The sequence below is a fragment of the Cololabis saira genome, chromosome 12 (genome assembly GCF_033807715.1).
Source record: "Cololabis saira isolate AMF1-May2022 chromosome 12, fColSai1.1, whole genome shotgun sequence".
Lineage (NCBI taxonomy): Eukaryota > Metazoa > Chordata > Actinopteri > Beloniformes > Belonidae > Cololabis > Cololabis saira.
In genome coordinates, this window is record NC_084598.1 from 18576651 (window position 1) to 18602922 (window position 26272).

General features: G+C 41.1%; 1 protein-coding gene across 2 annotated transcripts; it reads left to right on the top strand.

Moving 5' to 3' along the window:
- Positions 1-1416: 1416 nt before the first annotated feature.
- LOC133457020 (fibulin-2-like) lies at positions 1417-26272 on the top strand. Of its 2 annotated transcripts, XM_061735833.1 has the most exons (17): positions 1417-1494; positions 3749-5188; positions 11421-11535; positions 11861-11990; positions 13871-14078; positions 14776-14994; positions 15640-15750; positions 16571-16672; positions 17410-17541; positions 19651-19788; positions 21035-21175; positions 21480-21608; positions 23424-23549; positions 23886-24002; positions 24094-24222; positions 24473-24596; positions 25362-26272. In XM_061735833.1, the coding sequence occupies exons 2-17, from the start codon at positions 3835-3837 to the stop codon at positions 25717-25719; spliced, it is 3633 nt and encodes a 1210-aa protein (XP_061591817.1). In that variant the 5' UTR covers positions 1417-1494; positions 3749-3834; the 3' UTR covers positions 25720-26272. The 2 variants fall into 2 exon arrangements, with proteins under 2 accessions (XP_061591817.1, XP_061591818.1); XM_061735834.1 differs by lacking the exon at positions 17410-17541.

The following is a 26272-nucleotide window of genomic DNA, read 5'->3' on the forward strand; positions in this document are numbered from 1 at the left end:
TAGTTTCAATACCAGAGCTGATGTACAATATAGAATAGAAAAGAATTGCAGCTGCTCAAACAGCACAAGAGATCAATTATTTCTGAAGCAGTATTTACCAAAACATCCAAGCGTATTTCAAAAAGCCTATTACAGGTGGCATGACATGCAATCTTGCAATTTGTACAGTGGCTCCAGAATTAATACCTTTGTATAACAAAGTCCCGGCATCATTTACTTCATTACTGCCTAACTTCATAACAGGTGGATGGAGGCATTTCGTTTTTAGAGTAGTACTGTACATTACTTCACAGAAAAATGACAACACACAACCCGCTCAGGTCATGTGACCAAATTAATATTGATGGATTCCTAAAAATCGATACAACATTTGTATAAGTCACTCCAAGTCGAAACTTGCTCTGGGATAATTGAGATAACCAGAACGTTGTTCTACACCATCTACTTGATGTTTCTTTCATGTACGTAGGCTACGTACATGAATGAGCTACAGACTTTATTTAACCAGGGCCAACATTCAGGAGAACCGGGGGGGTTTATAGCTTGTGACTGGTGCAGCTGTCCCCGCATTTGAATTTAACAATCAAAGAAAAGTAATAACAGAGCCTCTGACTGATCTGTGTCATTGATCATTCAAGGGAAACCTGTAACACAAAGTGACTATACTGCCCTCCCAGCCCCTTGAGACCATAAGTCTATTCATCCTACAAGGAAGCTTTTGTCATTATTTATACTCACAAGTGACTTGGTGACCCTTAAGGGATCAAACCGTGTGTGTGTGTGTGTGTGTGTGTGTGTGTGTGTGTGTGTGTGTGTGTGTGTGTGTGTGTGTGTGTGTGTGTGTGTGTGTGTGTGTGTGGTAGTGGTGGTTGGGGGTGGTAACAACTCAAGAACAAGACAGAAGATAACATTCATTACTACAAAGTCCTTCAACTCCTTTACCCTGTACAATCTGATTTAAGTGATTACCGCTGTAATACAGTTAACTTCTCCAAAACCTGAAATTGATCCCAGACACCATGTGATGTCTAATTATGTTTGGATGAGCCTGATTTATCCGTATTTATATAACACATGGAATAAAGAATTATATATATTTTTACATTTGGGTATTAAATTACACTCAGCCAATCAATGACATTTCCTTTCCACGCATTTGTTTAATGATTTTATAAATCAACATGGTATCACTCTTAAGCGGTTTATTAACTTTATTAACTCTGCAGTCTCTGACGACACATTTTCCACTCGCGCTCTCTGCATGTTGTCATTTCTCGTAAGCTATTTCGGATGAATTGGCAATGCTCAATAGGAAACAGACAGAACTCCGAAAAAAGTTGGACATTTTTCTATGAAAGGTTTGTCCCGCCCTCAGGAGCAGGGGCTGCTCCCAGCCTCCAAAGTGGGAGTCGGTCAGTCAAGTGTGCAAACTTTCCCCCCGCAAGTCGCAGCAAAAGGCTCCGGAGCGCCGCAGGAGCAGCAGCGGGACCAGAGGTAAGCGAAGCCTGAATTATGGTTCCGCGTTAAATCGACGCAGAACCTACGGCGTACAGTACCGCGTACCCTACGCCGCAGGTCTGCGTTGGTGTAACGCGGAACCATAAATCAGCCTTGAGCCTCACCTGAGCGCCTTCACGTCACCTACACGTGAGCAGCGCGACCTGCTGTTGTTGTTTTGGATCACAGAGAATATGAACGCAATAGTTCACCTAGGGTCTCTCAGGTGCTGATGTAGACAGGAGACCTGCAGGGGAGTGAAGTAAACGATTAATTTAGAAATCAGGCGTTGAATTCTGCTCTGAGGTGTATTTGTTCATAAATGACTTGGAAATGTGCGCACTTTCCCTCCTTGAGGGTGTCGTATAGTCACCATCTGGCAGACAGGATTTTTGAGTATTTTTGCTCCCGTTTTTGAAGGATTAGATACGCGCAAACAGTGTTTGCACGTGTATGTGTGGGTTGGTTTGCATTTCACAATAAGCTTGAGGGTAAAGTTCATTTTTTTTGCAGAGCAGTCGTTTTTGAAATTCTCACGGAGGAAAATCCCACAGCACCTTTCTTTCTTTCTTTCTTTCTTTCTTTCTTTCTTTCTTTCTTTCTTTCTTTCTTTCTTTCTTTCTTTCTTTCTTTCTTTCTTTCTTTCTTTCTTTCTTTCTTTCTTTCTTTCTTTCTTTCTTTCTTTCTTTCTTTCTTTCTTTCTTTCTTTCTTTCTTTCTTTCTTTCTTTCTTTCTTTCTATTTTGTCCTTAAAGCTACAACCAGAGGAGTTACATGTTCCGCCAGTCAAATTTCTAATCGTCCTGTTTTGAACTTTAATTGTCACATACAATGGAGGCTGTAGCCATGCATGCACCTTTTAGCCTGTAAGCCTGAGGTCAGTAGGGTACTGTTAAAGCGCCAAAGCAGTGGGCCTGTGCCAGCTTAGGACTGCAAGATCTGGTAAAATGATTTCCTACTCTGTGCACACAAAGACACCATTGAATCCTGAAACAGAGTTCCTGTGCACATTGTGCTGAGGCTGACTGAAGAAGAAGGACAGAGAAGCAGATGCTACATTTATTTTGGTGGGCTGCAGATGGTGATTGCATTCGCAGAACATTTCATTTTATTACTCATGAGTAAATTCATTGCATGTCTTGCTCACATATGATAGATTACTTGAAATGCAGTCATTAGGATGGGTTAAAAGTGTAAGTATGCGTAGGAGGTGCAAGAGCTCCGAGCCTCAAAGAACAAGAGATGCATGCTGTTTCCTTAGAGGTAAAAGTAATCTTTAAGCATCCTTTTTGTAGTTCTTCTTTTAGTAGGAATCGTTTCCAAAGAAATGGAGCTTTGCACAGAAGTGATAACAAAAAACAACAAAACAAAAACAAAAAAAACTTTAGTGGGCGCACCAATGAAAATGTTGAGTAACATTTAATCTGGAAATGTTTAAACACAACTTTGTCATTCCAAACGAGTTTGAGTTAATCAACAATTTTGAACCAAAATGCTTAGTAGGATATGTCAGAGCTCTTTCTGCACATATGCAAGCAGCCCAAAGCAGACCAAAGAAAGGAAAAGGGAAAAAAAAGAAACACAGGAAAAGTAAAATAGAAAACACATGGTTTTCAATATGCTTTCCAATTTGAAGTCACATCACTTTCTCAAATCACCCAAATAAAGCCAAATAAACTCTAAAATAAACAAAAGACTTTGTGGTGTCATTTTAAGTGTGTCTCTGCAAAATATTTCATACAAAGAAACTCTAGATCCCATTGAATGTGTTTGTAACTAGTAGATTAAACCAATGCCAGTGTATGTGTGCAGTCTGTGCTCCACAGTTCAGCTGCTTTGGACAGTTACATACAATCAGATCAAACAGCAGATTCTAGGGATGCAGCCAGCTTCATTTGAATACAATACATATATTTATGAAGCTGCATGAGTTGTTTTCAACACAAAACTTCAACAATGCATTTTCTACTGGGTTTGAACGATTTCAGCACTGCTTTTTTGAACACTGATCAATTGTGATGAGCCATTACTGTACGTATCTCCATTCTCCCTTACAGTTATCCAAACTTCCATGCACAATCAAATATAAACCACAGCCTTCCTCCCCTTTGGTGTCGATGCAGTATGTACGGAAAAATTTGATACTGGAGATACTGGAGAAGTGAATTTTGATAATAGAGATTTTGACAAACCTGAGTGCCATAGACTACTTGTGTTGTAAGTATATCACTAACCACTGTTTACTTTTACAGGCTAAAAGAAAATACATCCCATCTGGTCTAAAATTCAACTTGAGGAGACTCTTGAAGAGCAGTTTTTCTTTCTTTTTTTAAGCAAAATGAACATTTTCAGGGAAACATTGTTTTTCTATTGGATGCTTTTGTGCGTGGACTTCTGCCTAAGCCAGAAAGACTGCACAGGTGTAGACTGTCCAGTCCTGCAGAACTGCATCGACACAGTTTTAGAGACAGGTTCCTGCTGTCCCAAATGCGCACAAAAGGGCTGCAACTGTGAAGGGTACCAGCTCTATGACTGCGACCAAGCAGGCTTTGAGGAAGGGAAAGTCCCGGAAGGGGAATCCTATTTTGTGGATTTCGGAAGCACCGAATGCTCCTGTCCCCAGGGAGGAGGGAGGATAATCTGTCATTTTATTCTGTGCCCTGAAATTCCCGCTAACTGCATTGAGGTTTTACAACCAGCGGATGGATGTATGCAGTGTGGGCGTGTTGGCTGCATCGATGGCGATCAGAAGTATGAGGCTGGATACACATTTCAGATGGACCACTGCCAGGTTTGCCACTGTCCAGATGTAGGTGGCAGGTTAATGTGCTCAGCCATCCCTGGCTGTGACCTTCATAGTGATAAGAACCCAATGTGGGCAACATCTACGGAAGGGAACAGCCCTTTGAGAGAGATTAGCAGCAGCCGTGACACCCAACAAACAAGTCATGTAGAGCCGTTTTCCAAGCTTGCATTGGGAAACACTCTTCCACTGTATAAGCAGGACCCACCCAGTTCTGGCTCAAATGATCATGACTACACACTGGCAGAACCGACGTCTTCCACTAATCAAAATCTGGCCCAACCGCTGGAATCTGCTACACCACCTCTAGTTTATCCAGAGTCAAGCTCTGCTACCACCTTCTCTCATGACATCAGGAGACACGAGCAGATGCAAACTCAAAAAAACCTAAATCCAACGAGTAGCAGTGAGAATGAGCTTGTACAAAACACGAGACCAGCCACCACAGGGGCTAGCAGCAAAGTTCAAACATTGTTATCAACCGCAGCCACGCAGAGAGTGAAGACAGAGATCCACAGTCCACAACAGGAAACTGGAGAAGGGACCATGAGAGCCAACACTGACGGAAGCAGAGTGGTGCAGGAAACTTTAAAAGACACAACAAATACTCCCCGTACCAACATTGGAGTCCGACACCCGCACAAACACAGCCAGAGCAGTCATACCAGGAACCATGGCCGCTCTCAATCTGTCAACCACCCAGGACATGAGAAAGAGTCCATAAAGCCCGGGAACCCCCTTGGCAAAGAAGAACCGAGTTCATTACCCACAATCCTGTTCAGTCCCACCAGCAGAACTCCAATAACCGTGAGGGAGGACAACACGGGGCCTCAAGTACAACCTGAAAACCTCCTCTACGAACTGACTGAGGTGCCAGGAGAACCAAAAGGTACGTTTTTCCATACACAAATCAAACATTACTCCTTTAAATCTTTAATAAAGTGGCTGAAAGTGGTCGACTTTAAAAGACATCTGAAATGTAAAAGGTTCCATTCATCTAGTTCCTATAACACAATGCATCACAGTAACACAATCACCTGACGCATTGTCCTTCTCTCACATCCTGTCTTTAGAAGATTTTATAATTGCTTCCTTCAAGCTGGCAGAGATCCAGGAAAAAGTAAATGCTGATGGAAAATCTGTTTTCCTGAGATAGCATTTATCTACCTCATTCAGGAGAGAAACTGGCTATATCGGGAAAACACATTTGTTTGAATGCGCTCACGTTTTCTTTTCTTTCTCTGAACATGTGTAAACAACAAGTAATATTACGAACTGTTTTCATATTATTACGTGCTCATTCCCTAATGGATCAGCTCACCCCCTTCCCCCCTTCGTGTCGGACACAGTTTAGGCACTGGAATAAAAAACAGACGATGAAGTGATTAACAGGATGTCTAGAAAATGAGTTACACTGCTTTGGAAAGTGTAAGAAACCAAAAACAACTCCCTCACATTCTTAATATCATAAAACATAGCTCGACCCAGCAATGAATATGATCCAAGTAGACTGAGGGGAATTTAACTGTTGGTACTTAAAACATAGCAAACTGTCATCAGGGAATCGAACCACACATGCCTGTAGATTTGAACTTGACTTAGCAACTGCACTGAATGGTGGATGTTACACAGCTTTAATTGAATTGCAAGATGAGTGAAGGATCATGTGTACAACTGGATTCAAAATGTTTAAATGTTTAAAATTGAACAAGACTTGAACTTGCAATTGGACCTTCATGATGCTGGTGATTGGTAGATGGATGGAGAAGGAGGAAAATGTGTATTTAAAAAACTTTGGTGAAGTTTTATTAAATGTTTGGAAAAATACAAAAAAAAAATGTTGGTACGGCTAATTAGTTAGAAAATAGATGCTAGTCAATGTCTCTGTTGACCTGTCCAGGGTTGACCCCTGCCTCTCGCCTGTAATGAGCTGGGATAGGCTCCAGCAGACCCCCGTGATCCTGCACAGGATTAGGAGGGTATGGAAAAAGGATGGATGTTAGTCAGAAGTTTGTGTTTTTGGTGTCCTCTTAAACCTAATGAGCCTCAGAACAGAGCTAAGTAATATGTAGATATGAAAGTCCATCTTGATATCTGCACACTTTCATGAGTTTAAAAAAAAATTAAATATTATGACATAGACAACAAAACATGTCATGTAGGAGGTTAATACAAATCTTTGTATTACTTTTTCATGCAAATTGATCAGTGAGAAAACTTCTTAATGGTTCAACATGTCCCTGCGTGGCAACCTGTCCAGGGTGTCCTGCTGCCTCTCACCTGTAATGAGCTGGGATAGGCTCCAGCAGACCCCCGAGACCCTGCAAAGGATAAAGTGGGTATAGGAAATAGATGGATGGATGGGTTCAACATGTTGATATGTTACAAATACATTCATTTCCTAAACAGATGTCAAAAAAGATTTTTGAGAAAACTGTAAAAAAAAAAATATATATTTTAAACTAGAAGAAAAAGAACACGAGGAAGAAGTTTCAGATGTAAAGTATTAGGCCTCCTGCACCTGTACAGCGTTTAAATTTATGTTGCAATAATCAAGGATGTCTTTTTATGTGGTACCATAAGTGTTAATGGCAGGTAACCCTCTGGCAAAGGAAATCTAAATAATCTTTCTGTACTCTATGGCATTAAGGCACTGGTAGTCTCACTATTATAAGCAATTTTATGATGGAACTAAATAATGAATGCATACAATGCATTAGCCTTGCCTTTTCATCTGTGCAAGCACACCAGGGAAGTCAGATAAAAACAGTTTCAGGACTGTAGTCTACCTCATTAGTCGCGTCTGGTTCAGCTAAGTACAATCTGTAGGTGCACAAAAAACGTGCTTTACCACATGGGTTTTTGTTGAGACCTGTCCAGACGTTTCTCCCCTTTCAGCACCATGCCCTTAGAGGTATGTACAGTCTCTTCTGAAAGCGCCTGTGAGGTGTTTCTGTCGGGGCGCAATACAAGAAGCACTTATGCAGTGCACTTACAGGAATAAAGTTGGGGAATATAGATTCATGTTGGGATAAATGCCATCTATTTAATTGTAAATTCTATTTTTGTGAAAGAGAGTTTGAGTTGAAAGTCACAGTGGGTTTATTTTCCTCTCTGGGTAAGGAGCCCGGACTCGCTGGTCTGCAGCTGGCAGGGTGGGATGACAGTCAGAGTTAACTGCACTTGATTATAACAAGTTTTTCTGAGTGGTGATATGTTAAAACACAAACAGGAAGGGTTGATAAGGCCCGTGCCTGTTATCAGTGCTATTAGTTTGGACAGGAAAAGAGAAAGTATGAATAACAATCACATACCCCCACTATATTCTCTAAACATAAATGAGCTGCTTTTACTTTGAAACACAGTCCAAGATAATTTTTTTCCCGTCTGTTATTCCTGCTCCTTTGCCGTCTTCCCTTGCAGCCAGATCCAGTGTGTCGGTGTGTGCTCAGAAAGGGGATGGGTGTGGGGGGCATTGTTTACCCTTTCCAATCCCGAGCTGACCTGCCATAGGATTTTTCCTGTAAGCGGCATCATTCCCATGTGATGAATGAGACCACTGTTATCACTTGATTGCCAGGCGCTACTTCCTGCTCCCTTATGAGCCAGTGCGATTACTTGTGTCTCATGAGGCTGCTGTTTTCCCAATCTTGCTGGGAATCACCTCATCTGTAGTATACCTCTGTTCATTTTCCCACTTTAGCAAGCACCGACCACTGTGCTGGACTTAACTGGAACATTTTTACAGAGACGGGGATAAAATGCATGAAATGAATGAAAATGATCAAAGATGAGGTGAAACAAACTGGAGAAACATTCGTTTTTATCAACAAATCTGGCACAACATGCTGCATGTGGGAGTTGGTTGAGCCAAGGTATCATTTTCTTCTAGATCAAACAGGGGTGTGGAGTCCACATCTGGCCATGCATGAAATAATTTCCAGTGTACCACTGTGCAAAGATCAGTTTGCAGATGATAGTTTACTTTGGCACATCTGGGGTGCCTTCCAGGTCATCTGGATTAATTTTGGCACGTCATCCATCCTTATCGTGTATGAAAAGCCGTCCAAGGCACATGTCTCCCATGCTTATGAATAAAGATTAAAAACATTTTAAAAAGGGTGCTCCAGAATCAGAAAAGCGCTCATAAAAGACACCCACAGTACAAGTAAAATCCGCATTCCTACATTTAGTCAACGCTTTGCTACTGAATACGTATATGGACTCATTCCAAGGAGCCAGCTCTCAGGTCCAAATTTAAAGTACAGTAACTCTTTCAAACAAAGTACTTTTAATTCATTCTTTGCTGATGGTATTATTTAAAATACAGAAAATAGCCACGACTAAGAGCTGCTACTAATGGGACTTGTTCATGTCAAAAACCACCAATTAGGGAGGAATTACTTGCCAGTGTTGTTTCTGTCTATCAGCTCCAAAATCAGGATTTGGGTGGATTTCCTCTCGCAAGAAATGAACAAGTTTCCCATGTTCTGGTTTGTGTCCTTGGAGTACACATGGCATAGAAAGTCGGTGGGGAGCAGGTTCAAGTTACAAGCGTGTGGAAAAAGTTCTGAAAGAGGTGTGCAGTGGAATACATTAAAACTCAATTCAATATGTTTGGCAGAGTTGCATATCTCAGCTTCAGTGCATATGAATTTGGGTGTGACAAGAAAAAGTTGCACCTTTTGGAAATATAAGCCATAATATTTTAAAACAAAGATGCCTAATAGGAAGTAACTATGTGAAATCGGTAATCCCCCAGGGTCGCGACATCTAACTAACGTACAGTCAAGATTAAGTGGACTCCAAAAGATTGATCACACAATTACTGGCTCATACTCCCCGGGGGAAACGAAGGCAATAGTTGGCAACAGCTGAAAATTGAATTGACTGTTTTGGGAATGAAGTCATGGCGAGGGTAAAAGAGTCCTCCCTGTTATGTCACAGCCAGCTGTTCCTGGACTCTCGTGAAGTGATTCAGAAGACAACTATCACTGCATGTGGGCTTCTCGTGTTGGAGATGTGAAGAAGACTGCCATCTCCAATCAAGCACAGGCCTCAGTACTCATACAAAGGGGAGCGCTATCGAACCCAGACATGCTTTACTCATCAAGCATGTTCAGCCACATGAGTTTGTGTGTCCATAACCCTTTTCATGTGGTGTTTTATGCCGTTGACCAGCTTCTACCTGTGAATCACTGCCAAGTCCAGAGAAGAAAAGAGACGCGAGTCTTGATTAGAGGCGGCGCACGGCTTTATGATGCTTCCAGACATATTGAGAGTTAGACTCTTTCTTCTACTGCAGCCCCGTATTTCCAGAAAGAATGATGTCACCAGTTTTGGCTTTAGACGAAAGCAACACATCTGCTGCTAATGTTAGTCTAACGAATGGACGTAATGACAGGTCTGAAAAAGAGAGATGTTTCTCAGCCACCTTTAAAAGTACATGTCATGAATCTGTCTGTTGTGGAAGTGAGATAAATCAGAGGAGTTTAATTGTTGCATCACTGAGGGGGTTCCGTTTAAATACAAGCTTAATTATAAGGACAGTCAAAAGGAAAGGAAGAGACCTGATTGAATTACACAAAGCTCGGTTAAATTATTTTGTCTGTGTGTTTTCCTACCCAGTGGCTATTTTGGTGAGATGTAGCCTATCGTTAAAAACAAAGATCTTTGGAAACACGTTGATGAACGCTGTGCATCGCAACCATAAACATTCACCTTTTCAGAATAAACACATGGAGCAAACGTGTGTTTGTTAATGAAAAATGAGCTGATTCCACTGGGAGGAAATTACTAGGAAGCAAAAGAATGATGATAAATAATTATGTTCACTGTCTTATAATATATTTTCAAACAGGTTCAAATTGACGTGTTTAACTTCACAGCTGGCACCGAGACTGCAGTTATGTATGAAAGAGTCATTGTGTCTCGCAGGGTTTCGAGTTTCTTCTCCTCTAAACCTTGAAATTACACTTGCTCTCGTCTGAGTAATTGCTCTGATCTTATTATGTCGGTATGTTGAAGAGGGGGATCTCAGCGAAGGCAGTTGTGGAAGTTAAAGTGCTGAACTGACCCTGGGATATTTCACACATGTTTTGAGCTTCATACATTTAGAAGTGCAGCAACATGTATTTATTTTCGGCCCTCTGCCCTCATTCTGGCCCACGTTTGGAGCAGGCTGCTGTGAGAGACCAGTTACTGCTTTTGAAGGCTGTACAGTTGTACATATCTTTTGATTTATATATTTCACTATGCGAGAAGCACAGATCTGAAAGTCCTGCTTAGTTTTTTGGCTGGCCCTCCGCTTTGGTCCAGAATTCCTTAAAATCTGCCTTTGAATCAGTACAATCCTGTATTTTCTCTTGTGGCGTCTCTGTGATGTTTACATCTTTGATTTTTTGAGGGAAAATTCTCCCCAGCTGCTGAATGCATTTGGTAAAAACGTAGTTATTTATGCTGATAACCTACTTTAAAAAAGTTGAACCTCTAAAGAAATATTGAGCTTTTTTTCTTCTTTTTCTTTTGTTTAGCTTGGTCTATCTACCAAGAAGGCACAAGTGTCATGAGTTGTGTTGTACAGTGGCGCAGGGGCCACAAATCAGCTCTGGAATGCTCTCCCCTGTTATTGAAGAAACATACGTGCACTTTGCTTGTAAAATGAAGGATGTGTTTTTGCTCTGTCTTCTTCCACCTCCAGTTTAACTTGAAATGTTATGCATCACCCTTTTGATCTGGTCCAGCTATGATTAACCAAGATGTAATCCAAGAAATATTTACCTTGGAGGTAATTCACAGCTTTTTGGGGTGATATTTTTTTCCTCGCTTGTTAAAATAAGTCCAAAGAAGACGAATCTCAATGAAAGAAAAAGACAGGATGAACCTTCAGCTCTACATGTAATTTAAAAAAAGATTAGACAAGTTCTCAGACAGTTGTCTCAGAAATGACATCTGGTTGCATTTCAGATATTAATCACCACATTTCTGCAGAATCGTCAACACAGGATTTTTTGGATGTAAAAATTTAGTGGTGTTCGTGCATCTGGACTCAGATTGTAAACATTAATGGTAAGGTGATTACTGCGATAAATTTGAATCCAGGTATTTGTATTTCATTACAGGGTCTGACAAAGAGCTGGTGAAGCTCTGCTGTGAGAGTGGACAAAAATGGGCTTCAGCTAATGGACACTGCAGCAGCATGGAGCCACTAACAAAAGACAGGCGCTCTATTTGCTGGTGAGCCCTTCATGTTACACTCAATTCACTGAAGTGATCAAAAACTGAATAGTGGTTAAAGGAGAAATAAAAAAAAAGCAACTGAAAGAGAAAGAAACTTTTTGTAAGTATTTCCAGATGAATCCCCTTTAATTTATTTTTTCTTTGGAAAGACTAAATGATCCTTAGAACTTTGACTAGTTAATTATTAAAATTTTCATTTGAGTTTCTTCCTCTTCTTAAATGTTAAATCAGCTGTGCAGCCGTCTTCATGGGAACGATTGTTCCTGTAAGGCCACAGTTGGCCTCCCAACAGAGTGGTTTCTCACGTGCCTTCCTCTGGCAGGTCTGCCCAACAACAGTGCTGCCTCGGTTCCCTGAGAGAGAGCCGATGCTCAGCTGGAATCAATGCAGCCAGAGCAGGAAGTTCATGTGAAGAGGACGCCAGCGCTGAATGTGGAGTTGATTCTTACAAGGCAAGTATCGGTGAGCAGGTACCATGGCAAATAAATTTCAAATTAGTTTGCAATGTCTGAAGAACTTCAGACGTCCTCTGAGGACCACTGTTGTGGTTTCAATTATACGTGTGTACAGCTGAAGACCCCTAGAGTTCCAGGAACTTTATTATCTTCAAAACAGACCTCAGCAACTGGAAATATCAGATGTCATTTTAACCTTTCTGAAATCGTGGAAACATAGATTGATGCCTGATAAAGTTGTTCTTGTGGATGGTACATTTTTGTGGTTGCCAATGAGGGGGCAGTAATAATGTAAATGTAAATGTTCAGAGTCCCAGAGCCCTTAATCTTACATGTGGTGATGAAACTAATCTGTTAGAGGTACCTTTAGGAGTTTATTGGCACTTTAGTGTATAGCTGCTGAATAGTGGCTTTAACCGCTTTTCTTTAGCAATATTATGCCACCCACATCCATAAAACATCTGCTGTAAACAACGGAGACACAAAGCTAGAGGCTGTGTGCGAGGGAAGTTACCTAAAACGTTGCTTTCAATAGTAAAAAGCCAGCATCTCTGTGGTTTATTTTTGCACCGTGGTAGTTTGGACGAAGTGCTTAAAGCAGTTTGGGAACATGGTACATAACAAAAACAGCATCATGCTGTTGTCAGCATGCAAAATAGCATGAAACACTAGTGTTTATGATCATGTTTTGAAGAAAATGATTGCACACTAGTCCTAACCATAATGCAGAACCACTTGTATTATAAGAGAGAGGATGAGGTCCAATGAAGACCTTCCCCTGTACATAACTCACACTTTAGTAATTTCACAGAGCACTGGCAGATCATGTCTCGAGGACTTATTCACTGTCATTGTGATAAGTATTCATCCTATTAACACATCTTAAATTGTTCACATATTATAAGATGTTGAAATGTTACATAAACTGATAACAACCACAAAGAACAGTCAAAGAGAGCCAAATCATATTACAATTATGATAACCGTCATGTGTCAGTGCTGGGTTTAGCTGAGGCTGATGGGAATATTATCAGTTTTATCTCTTGCTAACCATGAATGTAATGCTGTGAATCTTGTCAGGGGATCAGTTTGTTTCAGGAACCTTCCCTTGCGTTTGTTTTTGGCCGTGACTGCACAGCTGACGCAGAGGAGCAAGTTCTTTTCTCTATGACCTCGAGTTAAACACACTGAAGGACAAGTGTAATTTACGATATAGCCAAGCATAAAACAGCACCTAACCTGGCATATGAAACAAAAGGCAGAAAATATGTATTTGTTTATATGTGAAGTGTTCATTTTATATTGAAATTGAAAACATCTTTTATTTTTGTCTTGAACAGTTTGGGAAATAATATTTTTTATATTATGAACACAGGGTTTAATGATCTCTTTCTTTTTTTTACAGTTAATAATTTGTTTCAATAAAGAGGTGGTGCAGATGTCCTGACATTCATGTATCTGATCTTATTCAGCATTCATATAATTAAACAAGTCATCAACACTGACTCCAGGAGCGCCGGTGTTTCCCCAGGGACGCATTTCTTGTCAATTTATCAGAAATTCAGACAGTTTATTAACAAAGTATTAGAACTGCCTCCAGGAGGGAAGGTAAGTGCCCCATCAAAATAAAAAAAATAAAGAAACACCTCACTCTCCAGGGGCCAGCATTTCTAAAATATTTATAGCCGTTCTATAGCTGCCGTTCGATCAACAAGCCAAAACGAACCCCCGTATGGTGGCATTGATAAGTGATTACAAACAAATCTGGCACGCAGCATGCATCACAGTGCCTTCATGTCTTTCATGAAATGGTTTTGTTTTTTTTCTTTTTCTCAAGCAAAGCAACCTCTCCTCTCCTTCACTGCTCTTGTGTGCAGGAGTGCTGTGGCTGCTGCTCTCTCGGGCTGCAGTTCCGCAAAGAGGGGCATCTCTGCGAAGCCCACCAGCATCTAGGTTTCTACTGCCAGCACATCTTTCTCACCTGCTGTGAGGGGAAGGAGCGTGAGGAGGGGAAGGAGGGGAAGGAGAGGAAGCACACAGTCAGAGAGAAGCCTACTTTGGACTCCACTCCACTGCCTAGAAAAGGTATTACAAAACAAAAAGTAATGCGTGCACGCACGCATGCACACACACTCTTCAAATACAGGCTGAAAGAACAGCTTTTGTTTGGAAGAATTCATTTCTGGGGGAAAGGTATATATTTTAGACAAAATATCATGAATTTCCTTCAAACTAGCTGTTAAAGGAAACCCCGATGAAAAACGGTGCACCTAATAGCCCTGTTCCCCCTGTGCACTATAATTCTGAGAGATCAAGTGTCTGTCCACCTGCGGGGCATTACATTCACTTCTCTTCCAGTAAACCTCTGCGATGTCAGAAGTCCTCTCACACTGATCTGGTTTGGCTGCTGCAAGCTGAAAAACTGGCTTGTTTCATGTTTGCATTAAAATTACTTTCTCACTCTTGTGTGGCCATAACTGAGAAGAAACATTTCTTTTGGATGATATTTAAGAACTTTTCATACCAAACATTTCTCCCATCGCATGTGAAGCAGAAACAGAACTGCTGCACACATTCTTTGTTGCACGGTATTGCTGTTTATCTTTTCTTCTCGTTTAAGAAGCTGTTTTCTTTTGTCATTGCAAACGAAATCATCATTCTTTACATTCTGCATTATCTGTTCCTCTATGTACTGTAATAGAAATGTGTTTTTCTTTGTGTTCGGTTTTCTTTGCCGGTGTGAACAAAAATCTCTCCCTCAATAATTATCTTTGCTCTGTAGTGTCAGACAGCCCGTATCCTAAAGAGGCCTTCTCCATTGGCGAGGAGCAGGGAGGGGAGAACGCAGTGGAGGACCAGTTGGAAATGGAAGACATGGATGAGTGCTTGATATATGAGGGCAACGTCTGCCACCAAAGATGCATTAACACACCTGGCTCTTTCCGCTGCGAGTGCTTCCCTGGGTACGTGCTGCAGGATGACGGCTTCACTTGCTTACAAGGTAAGCTGAAGACCACCGCTCTTATTTCCTGCGGTAGCCAGCTTGCTGGAAAGCAGCTCTCTGTGTCATTTACTCTGTCAAAGTGTGATTTACACCCTGCATACTTGTCAGAAAGTCCCCATTTGTCTACACATTCACTCTATTATTTTCCTGGCCTGTTGGAGTCCCTTCCTGTCTGCAAGACCTGATACAGAGCAATAATAATGATTCTATTCTTACACTAACATCCCTTTCCTGGATCTGACTACTCATATCTCCGCTGTCAAAAAGCATTTCTGCTCCGTTCCTCCGTTCTGCTTTCATTACTCATTCAGGCCTGATCCAGGAGTCTGCTCAGATGTTCAGTTAATAGGTATTTTCAGGTAATACTATGCAACAGACTAGACTTTAATCAACTGTGGTTTAACCAAACGAAGCTTGTCTCAACAGGATACTAATGCCTACTGCTCTCAGCAGATTACAGTGAGGTATGGGGCGAACTAATAAATCCAAATGTTTGTCTGCAGGCAATGTTTTTCACCTCCATTGCTATTACAACTCTCATCCACAGTCGCCTGCCCGTGTCTCTGACTGCAACAGCTGTAGGTTGCCTGGTTATACTGAAGCTCCTAGCTCTTTTGCTGATATTATTATTCATCCGTGCAGAGACGGTGGATGAGCAGAACCAAGTGAGAGAGACCGACAGAGTTGCAGTGGAAACGACCTCACCGAGTCCACCTCCCACCCAGGCCGCCGTTCCAACCAACCCCTGTGAAGGTTAGCCCTGCAGCCTAATCACAGCTCAGGACGAGGGCTTTCATTCACCTCTACGTATGTCCATCCGAGACCGATGGAGCATGCTTAATGAAGCAGTAGCTCATTAGTCATATTGTTTTGGACTGACGTGCTTCTATGTCCCTCCCGGTTTTTGATTAAATGTGACCGTGCTGCCGACAAAAGCAGAATTTTACCATCAGGGTCTCATTCTCACCATCATAACCTGTGCAGGGTCATATTTTGTTGCTCTTGTTTGGTCTCCATGACACCAGGGGTGGAGGTCTTCATCACTGTGAAATACAATATTAACCAGGTCAGCGATCAGCCTGGAAAAAAGAACCAAACAATACAGAATACAGAATACTTTATTATCAATGTACCTGGGTACTGTGAGATTAGAGGTAGCATCACCTCTCCAGTGCAAGATAAATAGCAGTAGTGCAAACAATAAGAAATACAAGAAATATAAGTAATATAAAAAATATAAAAAATGTTAAGGTGCATTTGAATTGTTCTTTTTTTTTTGTTTTTTGTTTTTTTACAGATGACAGTTTATACATGTGTAGAATATTGTAGAATATTGCACAGAGTCCGGGAGAAGTATTGCACAGTTTAAAGAGACAGTAACGAGGATGATTCACATATTGTTCAGGGCGATTATGGCTTTGGGGATAATCGCAAACAACAATACAGGAAAATACAGTTTTGACTCTCAAACAGGGCCTCAAAGTTTTCCTCTGCTTTCGTAGAAATGTTAGTCTGTGAAACGCTGGTACAAGACATTTCATGTGACCTGACTTCAGAGTATTGTTTTTTTTAGGAAATGGCATCTGCGAGCAACAGTGCACCCCGGTGGCCGGTCGGCCCTTGTGCTCCTGTTCGACAGGATTTGCCCTCAGAGCTGATGGACGCTCTTGTGAAGGTAAGCACCTCAAACGCAGACAACATTTTATTACATCTCACTTTTGGTTGTGTAATGATAGATGAACAAAGGACTCAAGTTGAGCCCTTGTTCCAGTTTTGTTTTCCAGCCAGAGGGATTTTGTTCCACTTGAGGAGAGTTTCATGGAGATACTGTCTCCCACTGATTTGACTCTTTCACTCATCAGTGCCTCTAGATTTACAGAAGAGATACAGCTCTAATCCCAGGGGGGGAGACTTTTTCTTCGTGTTTCTCAACTCTGTCTAAAACAGGGGGATTATACTAGCTATCCGTGCACTGTTGTGATATACAGTATTTCACCAACTGCAGACCGCAGATACCCATAATGATCCACTCAGAGTGGTGATGGTCTGAAGTGAAGCTGCTCCATCTGTGGGCCTAAACGGTCTCAGCACATGTGAACAAGTCATGCTTGACAGCAGCAAACTGTGGCAGTGACACCGAGAGCGAGTTAAATTTCTCATTGAGTGGATGTCATTCCCAGTGGCCTTGTCCCTAATCTCTTTTCTGTAGGAGGATCCGAGCAGCTTCTTTCATCTGCTTCTAACCACTGGTTGTCACACCAAGACCACACAGTACTTGACGTTTATTGTACATCTTGTTGTCTGCTTTCGCTCACTCTTTTCACACGGCTTCATCTTCGTACTCTCACTCTCGCCATTGTTTATACTCTGTCCTCCTCACACGGGCACGTTTGTCTTGATTCAATTCTCCAGACATAAACGAGTGTTTGTCTGCACGTGCCTGCCAGCCCAACGAGCGCTGCACTAATACTGCAGGGAGTTATGTCTGTCGGAGGCTGATCACATGTCCCCCCGGATACCTGATCAACAACGGTGCTTGTGAAGGTACTCGTCACCTCATCAGCTTCAAAGTGTTTCACTTCCACTCACTGTGAATATGTGTGTGAGGGAGCATTTTCTATTGCAGGATGTGCACAATTTAGTGTTTTGTTCAGGAGCAATTTCCTTTAGCGCCCTCGAGATTTGAGATTCAACATTCTGATATTTTTGAATTCTTCACGTTGGGTAAATAGGCCGTTTTACATGTGAGGCACACTCTAGGGACTACTAAAGAACCCTGCCCTATGGTTTTCTCTTTCATTTGCTTGGTATTAGCTCAGTTAGAACCTGCCTGGCTTGCCTTTGTGTGAGTTACTCAACTTTGGATGTATAGCTCCCAGTACAACTCATTATTTCCATGCACCATAAACCGAGTCTGTCCATAGGCCTCGTTGATAAAGCTGCAGCAGTGTTCGATAAGAAGGGCCTCTACTACGGGTGAGTCTCAGATAAGTGCTATTTGCCTATATGCATAGGATTTAATGGTAATGGCACAGACTTGGCTAATCTTCGCTCCTACGTGAAGTCCATTCACTTAAATTACAGCGTTGTATGTTGAAGTTTAAGCCTCCGGTCGGTTTCCAAGAAAGACACTAAAGCAAGCAGAGAGTGTGAAAAAAAAATAGGAGTAATAAACATATTTCCCAAAAAGTTGAGATACTTTGTAAAATGTAAGTAAATACCAAATAGTAATGCAGTGATTTGAAAACCCGTTGAAGCTTGTGTTTAATGGGGAATTGTAGGTGCAGGTGTGGGCGGGTGGATGGATGAACAAACAAATGATAAAAACACTGATAATAGTGCATTTTATTTAGAGGTGCCTTTCATACGACTCAACATCAAAATTATGGTTCAAAATAATAAACCTTAAATGTTAAATTTTGCAGTTAGTTTTGCTTTTAAATATATCCATATCTTCCTTTTTTATACCAGCAACATGTTTCACGAAAGTCAGGTATGAGCCGGTGTGCACTTATTTTTCTTTTTAATATAATAAAACATTAGATGGCATGATTAGATCTTACACATTTCACTGGGTATCTTTTATTCTTTAGCCTTGTTCCAGTCTTTTCTATCCTAGTTTAACCTTTTAAACACATGGTTTTAGGAACATCAATATTCTCCCATTTCCCCGGCATAGCAACCGTTAACTTAGCAGTGTACTTCAGCCAAAATGTGTGAAACAGTAACACTGACAGTAACACCAAAAATGACTGATATTCTGTAAAATAAAATGAATAAAATATGTTATCGCTTATAACCTAATACTGTATATAAATATTGTGGGTTTGCCAATGAAAATTTTGTGTAAAAACAGTAAAGATTCAAAGGTTGAATTCTCTCAAGCATCCCAGGCGTGTAAGTGGAAACTGACTTTTCGTGGTTCATTGAACTCCTTCACCGAGAGCAAAGTCATTGGGAATCTCTCCCATTTGTCCTATTTCATGGATTTTCTCTCTTTGTCTTCATCTGTGTCAGACGCCCTCATTTACTTGCAGGCTCTGCCAGATTTGTGTCAGGAGTAAGATGCTCAATCACTATCTCCCATTAAGAGGCCTACCCTATATCCACGGGGCTGGGTGCCATACCTGGCTTAGATCTCTTTACACCATTTAAAGTGGCAAAAAATGTCAAACCTGCTGCACAACATGAGATTCTTCATACACACACAAACATACATACTTATGGGATGCGTTTTGAGATCTTTTGGGAGTTTTAATTTCCCTCCAGGTTTGGCTCATGGTGGCAACAGATGTGGAGGGTTGATCGACAGGAGGAAAATCCCCAGTTAGACAGGTGTGGGAGGACTCTGAGGGAGTGTGCTGCATTGATCACAAAACTCTGTACAGGGAGACTGATGCTTGTGATTTATCGTGTTTTGAATCATTAGTTGTATTCATCTAATGAGGAAAAAAAGCTGTCATTCTGACTATGTTTGTTTGAATAAAATTGATTTGTATTATTGATGATATTTTAAAGCCATAAGAGTTGCAGTAAAAGTGGAATGTGAAATTTGGCTTTGAGCCACAGTGCCATCCAGTGGAAGGATATGGCATTACACCCATGCTTTATCTGCAGTATCATTAACTCGCCAATTTATCCTCTTCCCCACAGACATCAATGAGTGTGTGCAGGGAAGTAATAACTGTGAATCCGGCTTTGAGTGTGTGAATACTGAGGGCTCGTTCAGGTGCAACCCCAAACCACAATGTCCTGTAGGCTTCAGCAAGGACGCACAGGGCAACTGTTTAGGTAAGAAAGAGCATGCATGTGTTTTTGAAACTCTTTATTTTTTCTAAATGTATTATCATTGTTGTTTTATTATTATTATTATTAGTATAATTATTATTATTATTTTTTTTTTAATTATTATTATTTATTTTTTTGTTTTTATTATTATTATTATTATTATTATTATTATTATTATTATTATTTTAGATGAATTAATCAGTTTCTGTACTCAGTTTAAAAAAATAAAAAGGATGAACAAAAGAAGAGCAAACATGACATGAATTAAGACTTCGGAAGCCAAAAAAAGCAAATACATTTGTGTAGCAACATAGATGGGAAAATGAGATGTATGCATACATGAAAAAAATCTGCTTGCTCTGATACCAACATTTCAAATTATTTTGCATGTGCTTTAATTTGCTCTAATTTCCCCCTCTTTTTCTGTTCATTGGCCTCTATGTTGTCTCAAAGACCCCATTCTCACTATTCAACACAAGCATCTCTCCCTTGAATCCACTAATTTGGTAGGTATTATAGATGATAACGTACATAAAATAAAGTTAGGATCTATAGACAACCACAGTCATGTACAGTATTTAAATAATTTCTTGCTTTTCACATGACCAAACAAAAAATCTGTCTGGTTTCAACTGTGCAGTAATGAAATAAATTAAGTGAAAGCCGTACGTTATGTCCCAAATGTACAACAGTAAACATTTAGAGATTCCTTTATATTGTCTCCAAAGAAATGAATATCACAGAGAGTAATTTCTCCGATAGATGAATCATTGTTGATGGAGATGCACGGTTGTACACCACCGATGTGAATCATCAGAGTTGCAGTGACAAAGGGGTTAAATGCCACACACACAGGAGATCAGAGACGTTGCTGTTAGGGGTTGCAAAGAGGTGGATAAAAGCCAATCCTCTGTCCTCCTCCAGTACAAACTGATGCTGTGGAATTAGCCCCCAGGGGCAGGAACTGGGGCACGTCGAGGCAGCAGACGCCACTATAAAAGGAGTGTCGAAGAAATGCCTTTAGAAATGACAAAATGGAGAAAATGTCAGACATACACACGCACACACACAGCAAAGGTATCCAGGGGAATGTAACTGTGTGATGTGTGTTTGCTTTGATATCACAGGACAGTGTGTTTGAAGAGATACCCTCTGGTCTCTCGTGCCTTCTCTTTGTGCCTGTGGGGATCTCCTCCTCTTCTACCATTCTTCACCTTTATTTCATGCACTCTCTGTCTCTCCATTCTAGATGTTGATGAGTGTGGTGCTTTGACCCAGCCTTGCAGACCAGGATTCACCTGCATCAACACAGTGGGATCGTACATGTGCAACAAGATGATAGCATGTGGCCGTGGCTATCACGCCAATGCTGACGGATCCAGATGTGTTGGTAAGATGTTGTAATCGTTGCACAGGATGTGTGTAAAATCGGATTTGATATGCAGACTCAAAGCATGAACAGAACTTTTGCTGCAGGCAACCCGGAGTTGAGCTTATCTTACTCACGCAGGGATATGAGAATAAAGAAATATGATAATCGAAGAACATCATTACTACAGTATTTCAAAGTCTAAGTAGGATATTAGAATGAAGAAGCTCGTGACAACAACATTGTTATTTTTTCACTGCTTCGGGAGTTCACAAATACCACCAGTGGTGGCAGGATCACATCTGACGTCATATTGCTCTTGTAGATGTCAATGAATGTGAAAGCAGCCTGCAGCAGTGTGGAGAGGGTCAGCTGTGCCACAATTTGCCTGGTTCCTATCGCTGCGAGTGCCAGACAGGGTACCAGTATGACTCATTCAGGAAGACGTGTGTAGGTATGTTGAGCATCAAGGAACTTTCTGTCACCAGTCATCAGTTTTTCACTTTTCTGCATTGTCTTTGTCTCTCCTCTCTGCTCCCGCTGTTCATTATTCTGTGGCGGAGAGAGCTGCTGCTGATTCCCTGTCTGTACTGCTGGCTCCTGTGGCGACTGATCACATCTCCTTCCCCTCCTGCTGTTCCCTCTGCTTCTGATTCAGTCATAATAATGGATGTACTTACATACACAGCATCTTTGTTGGAACCCTTCCATTAAAGGAGGAAAAATGCACCCATGGACACTGAAATCACTTAAAAACGGGAAAAAATGAATACATTTTAAAAAATTGTGGAAAGTAGATCAATGAAAATCAGACATTGCTTTTAAATTGTGGTTCAACGCATCCTTGACTTAATATTTTGTTGCACAACCTTTTGAGGCAATCGATGCACTCAAGCGATTTCTGTGACTCCCAATGAGATTTCTCCACCTGCAGACAGGTACTTCGGTCCACTCTTCATGATCAAACTGCTCCAGCTGTTTCAGGTTTGAAGGATTTCTTGTCCAGACTGCATGTTTCAACTATTTTCAACTCTTTCCACAGATGTTCCATAAAGATGAGGCTTTGGAGACATGGGACGTTCACCACTTTCCATAGTCAACACATGTCACTCCATAATCTTGATGATATTTCCTTATACCTTGCACAGAACTGCAGCAGTCCCAGAACATAACCAACCCTCCTCTGTGTTCTTTGAATGCTTCATTTTTCCATCTATTGATGTGACCCGCAAAAAAAAAAAAGCTCCAGATTTGTATCATCTGTCAAAGGAAATTCTCCAAGAATCTTTGTGGTTTTCCAGTTTGCATTTTGACAAATTCCAGTCTGGCTTTTTTATGATTACATTTAACGTGGGAGTCCTCCCTCAGTCGTCCGCTTTGGTTAGAATGGTGACGGATGATCTAACATTGATGTACCTTGACTTTGAATCTCTTTGGAAGTTGCTTTGGGCTCTTTGGTTACCAGTCTTATGATCTACCTCTTCAACTTGTCATCAGTTTTGCTCTTGCAACCACATCCTGTGGACCATAAACTTCTGAATGAAATTTGCAAATTTAGTCACAGGAACATCAAGGAGATGGTCTTATAACCTTTACCTTTAACATACTCTCTCATCTATTCAGATAAGTCTCCTTTTCTGTCTGGTCAATATTCGCTGAACACCATGATACCAAAAAAGCGGAGTGACGACTTTTCACCCTTTATATAGTCAGACTTACTGACTGCAAGATTTATGACACCTGAGATGTTAATTACAGCACACACTTTGGTTTAACATGTCACCATGGTCAAATTACTTTCGTTTTTACGTATAACAACTAACTTGTCTAGGCCAGTTTCAGTAGTTCCCTTTTCTTTGTTATGATTATTTAGAACCACATTAAAAGCAATGTTTATGTTTCATTAATCAGTTTTCAGGGTATGTTTATTTTTTATTACTTTTGTCAGTCTCAGGTTCTTTCAGTGACCGCCGTGTTTTTCTTTCTTTAATTGAAGGTACCAACAAATTTGTCCACATGTGTTCGTGTTTAGACTATCAGCAGACGGATGCTCCCCTTGCATCACATTGTCGTTGATATGTACACACACACACACACACACACACACACACATGCACGTACGTGCACAGACATGCACACGTACGCGATTGCGCAGCACAACAAAAATGCACATGCTCACTTGCACACATGCACCTTGCACACATGGGTGGAAACACGCAAACACAAAATACCCTCACTGAGCTATGATGATGCTGCTTCTTCCCCTCAGATGTAGACGAGTGTTGGCGCTACCCAGGCCGCCTTTGTGCCCAGACCTGTGAGAACACCCCAGGCTCCTACAAATGCTCATGTACCACTGGTTTCCGCTTATCTGGTGATGGCAAGAACTGTGAAGGTGTGTTTGCGTTCATGTCAGTCAACAGGGCTGTGTGTGCATGTTGATGCATGTTTTTTGTGAATTTGTGTATGAAAATATGCATGTCTGTGTGTAACAACGTGTTTGTTGGAACGCCTAGCTTGTAAGCGCTCACAATCAGTGCAGCGTTCAAGGTTGAAATGACATTGGATGTATTATTGGGTTTTGCTGTATGTCTCGCCAAGCCTTCAAGCAGGAACAAGTAAAAGCATAATCGGCGTAATAACGTCTCGCTTATACGTCAGAATGAAAACATAGCAGAATCTTTGATCAGCTGATTGGTGACAGTAATGAAATCTAACCTCTAATCTCCAGATGTGAATGAGTGTCTGACCAGCCGGTGCAGTCAGGAGTGTGCCAACATCTACGGCTCCTACCAGTGCTACTGTAGAAAGGGCTACTACCTAGGGGAGGATGGGCGCACCTGTGAAGGTGGGACAAGCTCTGCTACACACCACACGCACAATATTTATAGCATATGTATGAATCAGCTTCATGTGCAAACTTGCCCCCTTTAACCCAGACATTGATGAGTGTTCCCAAAGCACTGGCCATCTGTGCACCTACAAGTGTGTGAACGTTCCCGGCAGTTACCAGTGCACTTGTCCTGAACTCGGCTACACCATGTCTGCAAACGAACGATCTTGCACAGGTGAGAAACTGCACAACACCTGCTTAGCTCTTGCTAGAGTTTGCAATGAAGGTTTTGGTTTGGTAAATACTCTATAATCGATAGTCTTGTAGTGGTGCGGAAATTACACACTTTACTAAACCTTATTACTCTAAAAATCTTGTCTCACAAATTTTTATTTTTTCTTACTTTAGGCAGTGATTTTCCTCATCGTTATGATATCCTGTGATTAGCACTGGGCAGTAAACCAGTCTTTGTGATTGTGTTTTAGATATTGATGAGTGTGCCACGGGGGCCCACAACTGTTCTCTAGCGGACACTTGCTACAACATCCAAGGAGACTATCGCTGTCTTTCCCTGAACTGTCCGCCAAACTACCGCAAAGTGTCCGATACGTAAGTATTTGAAAACCAATGTGCAGCATAAAAGGTTGCCACTTATACCTAAGGGATAAAGAGGAGTTAGTTGAAGGTCTGTTTTAACGCTGCATCTTCATATTGGTTTAATCATTGTCTCTGGGAATATTTTTACAGCATAAATGTAGAGTGAGAGTATTATTACATTGCTAAGGATTATATGTAGTATGTAGCAATTAAGGCCTACAGGCTTGTTGGCGAGAGACGCACCGAGACTGACAAAGTGTGGATGATCTGGAGCTGTTGTTGCACCTGATCACTTCAAAAGAAACCTTTTATTGTAAAAAAAGGGAACATGTACATTTAAGCCCAAGTATTTGTCGATTTCTTTCCACAAACTTGTGCTGTATAGCTCAAGAAAGTGGAACACGGCCAACGTCTGCCTCCCTACATTGTCTTCCTGCTGTCAGATTCTTAGTAATTGGATGCGTCAAGGTGTTGTCACAGAACGCTGCACCCACGTTAAACTTTTTTGACTGCATGCATCTAATTGTGCTGCACTCAGCCTGCTGTAGTGGAAAACTCTTCTTGCAGCGAACGACACATGGAAATGTATGGGTTTCAGATTAGAGGGTAACGCTGATCACGTCCTATCTCAAAGTGCATGTATGGTTTTCTGTGTTAACCTTTTTTCTTATGTTTTTACATGTCCAAACTTTCTCGTAGGAAACAGAATCCTGATTATTCTATTTACTTGCGATGTGGACTGGTTCAAGTGAAGGTTATCTCTTTGTATCGTTTCAGGCGCTGCGAGCGGATCAGCTGCCCCAACTACCTGCAGTGTCAAAACTCTCCTCTGAGAATTACATACTACTACCTCAGCTTCCAGTCCAACATCATCATCCCTGCTCAGATCTTTCGCATCGGGCCGTCTCCCGCCTACTCAGGAGACAATGTTATTGTCACCATCATGGACGGAAACGAGGAGAACTACTTTAGCACAAGGAAGCTGAACGCGTACACGGGTGCGGTGTACCTGCAGCGACAGGTTCAGGGTCCAAGGGATTTCCTAATCACCGTAGAGATGAAGCTTTGGAGACAGGGGACTTTCACCACTTTCCAGGCAAAGATCTATGTGTTCATAACAGCTAACCTGCTCTAACAGCTGCTGGGCTGGCACATCTCATGAGGACGTTTCCAATCGCTATTTAACAACTCATCACAACGCTCACTGTCGTGAGAAATTTGAACAGCTGATTCTGCTTAAATAAAACATTACTGTAAGTGAAATATTTCATTATTTAGTCAGAAGCTGTTGTTTTTTTTCTCAGACCGCAGATGATTCAATGAGAGGTCAATGATGTTCCCACAAAAAATAAAACGTTTTGACATAATTAGATGTATTTAAGACATAAAAGCAGTCGTTACATTTCCTCATCTACAGCTCTGATCCTACTTCTGTCACATTTGTACTTGGACGCCTGCCATTAAAGCAGATGTTTTTTTAATTATAGGAAAGAAATGTTATATATCGTACTTCTTTTAACCTGCACTTCTGCTTTAGTTTTTTTTTTCCTTTTAATTATTTCACACTAATTTAATGTTACTCCAAGTGTATGGTGTATTTCTTTATCCCAGTATGAGACATATTATGGATGGATGTACAATATTTTTTTTGCTGGATTCATATAGCAGTTAAGTATTTTAGTAAAATA

What these genes read in the sequence shown, in the direction of transcription:
- LOC133457020 (XM_061735833.1), top strand. Translation starts at nt 3,835, where the DNA reads ATGAACATTTTCAGGGAAACATTGTTTTTCTATTGGATGCTTTTGTGC. An exon ending in CGGCTTCACTTGCTTACAAG is followed by an intron (nt 14,995 to 15,639) that starts GTAAGCTGAAGA and finishes TCATCCGTGCAG; the next exon opens with AGACGGTGGATGAGCAGAAC. An exon ending in CGCACAGGGCAACTGTTTAG is followed by an intron (nt 19,789 to 21,034) that starts GTAAGAAAGAGC and finishes TCTCCATTCTAG; the next exon opens with ATGTTGATGAGTGTGGTGCT.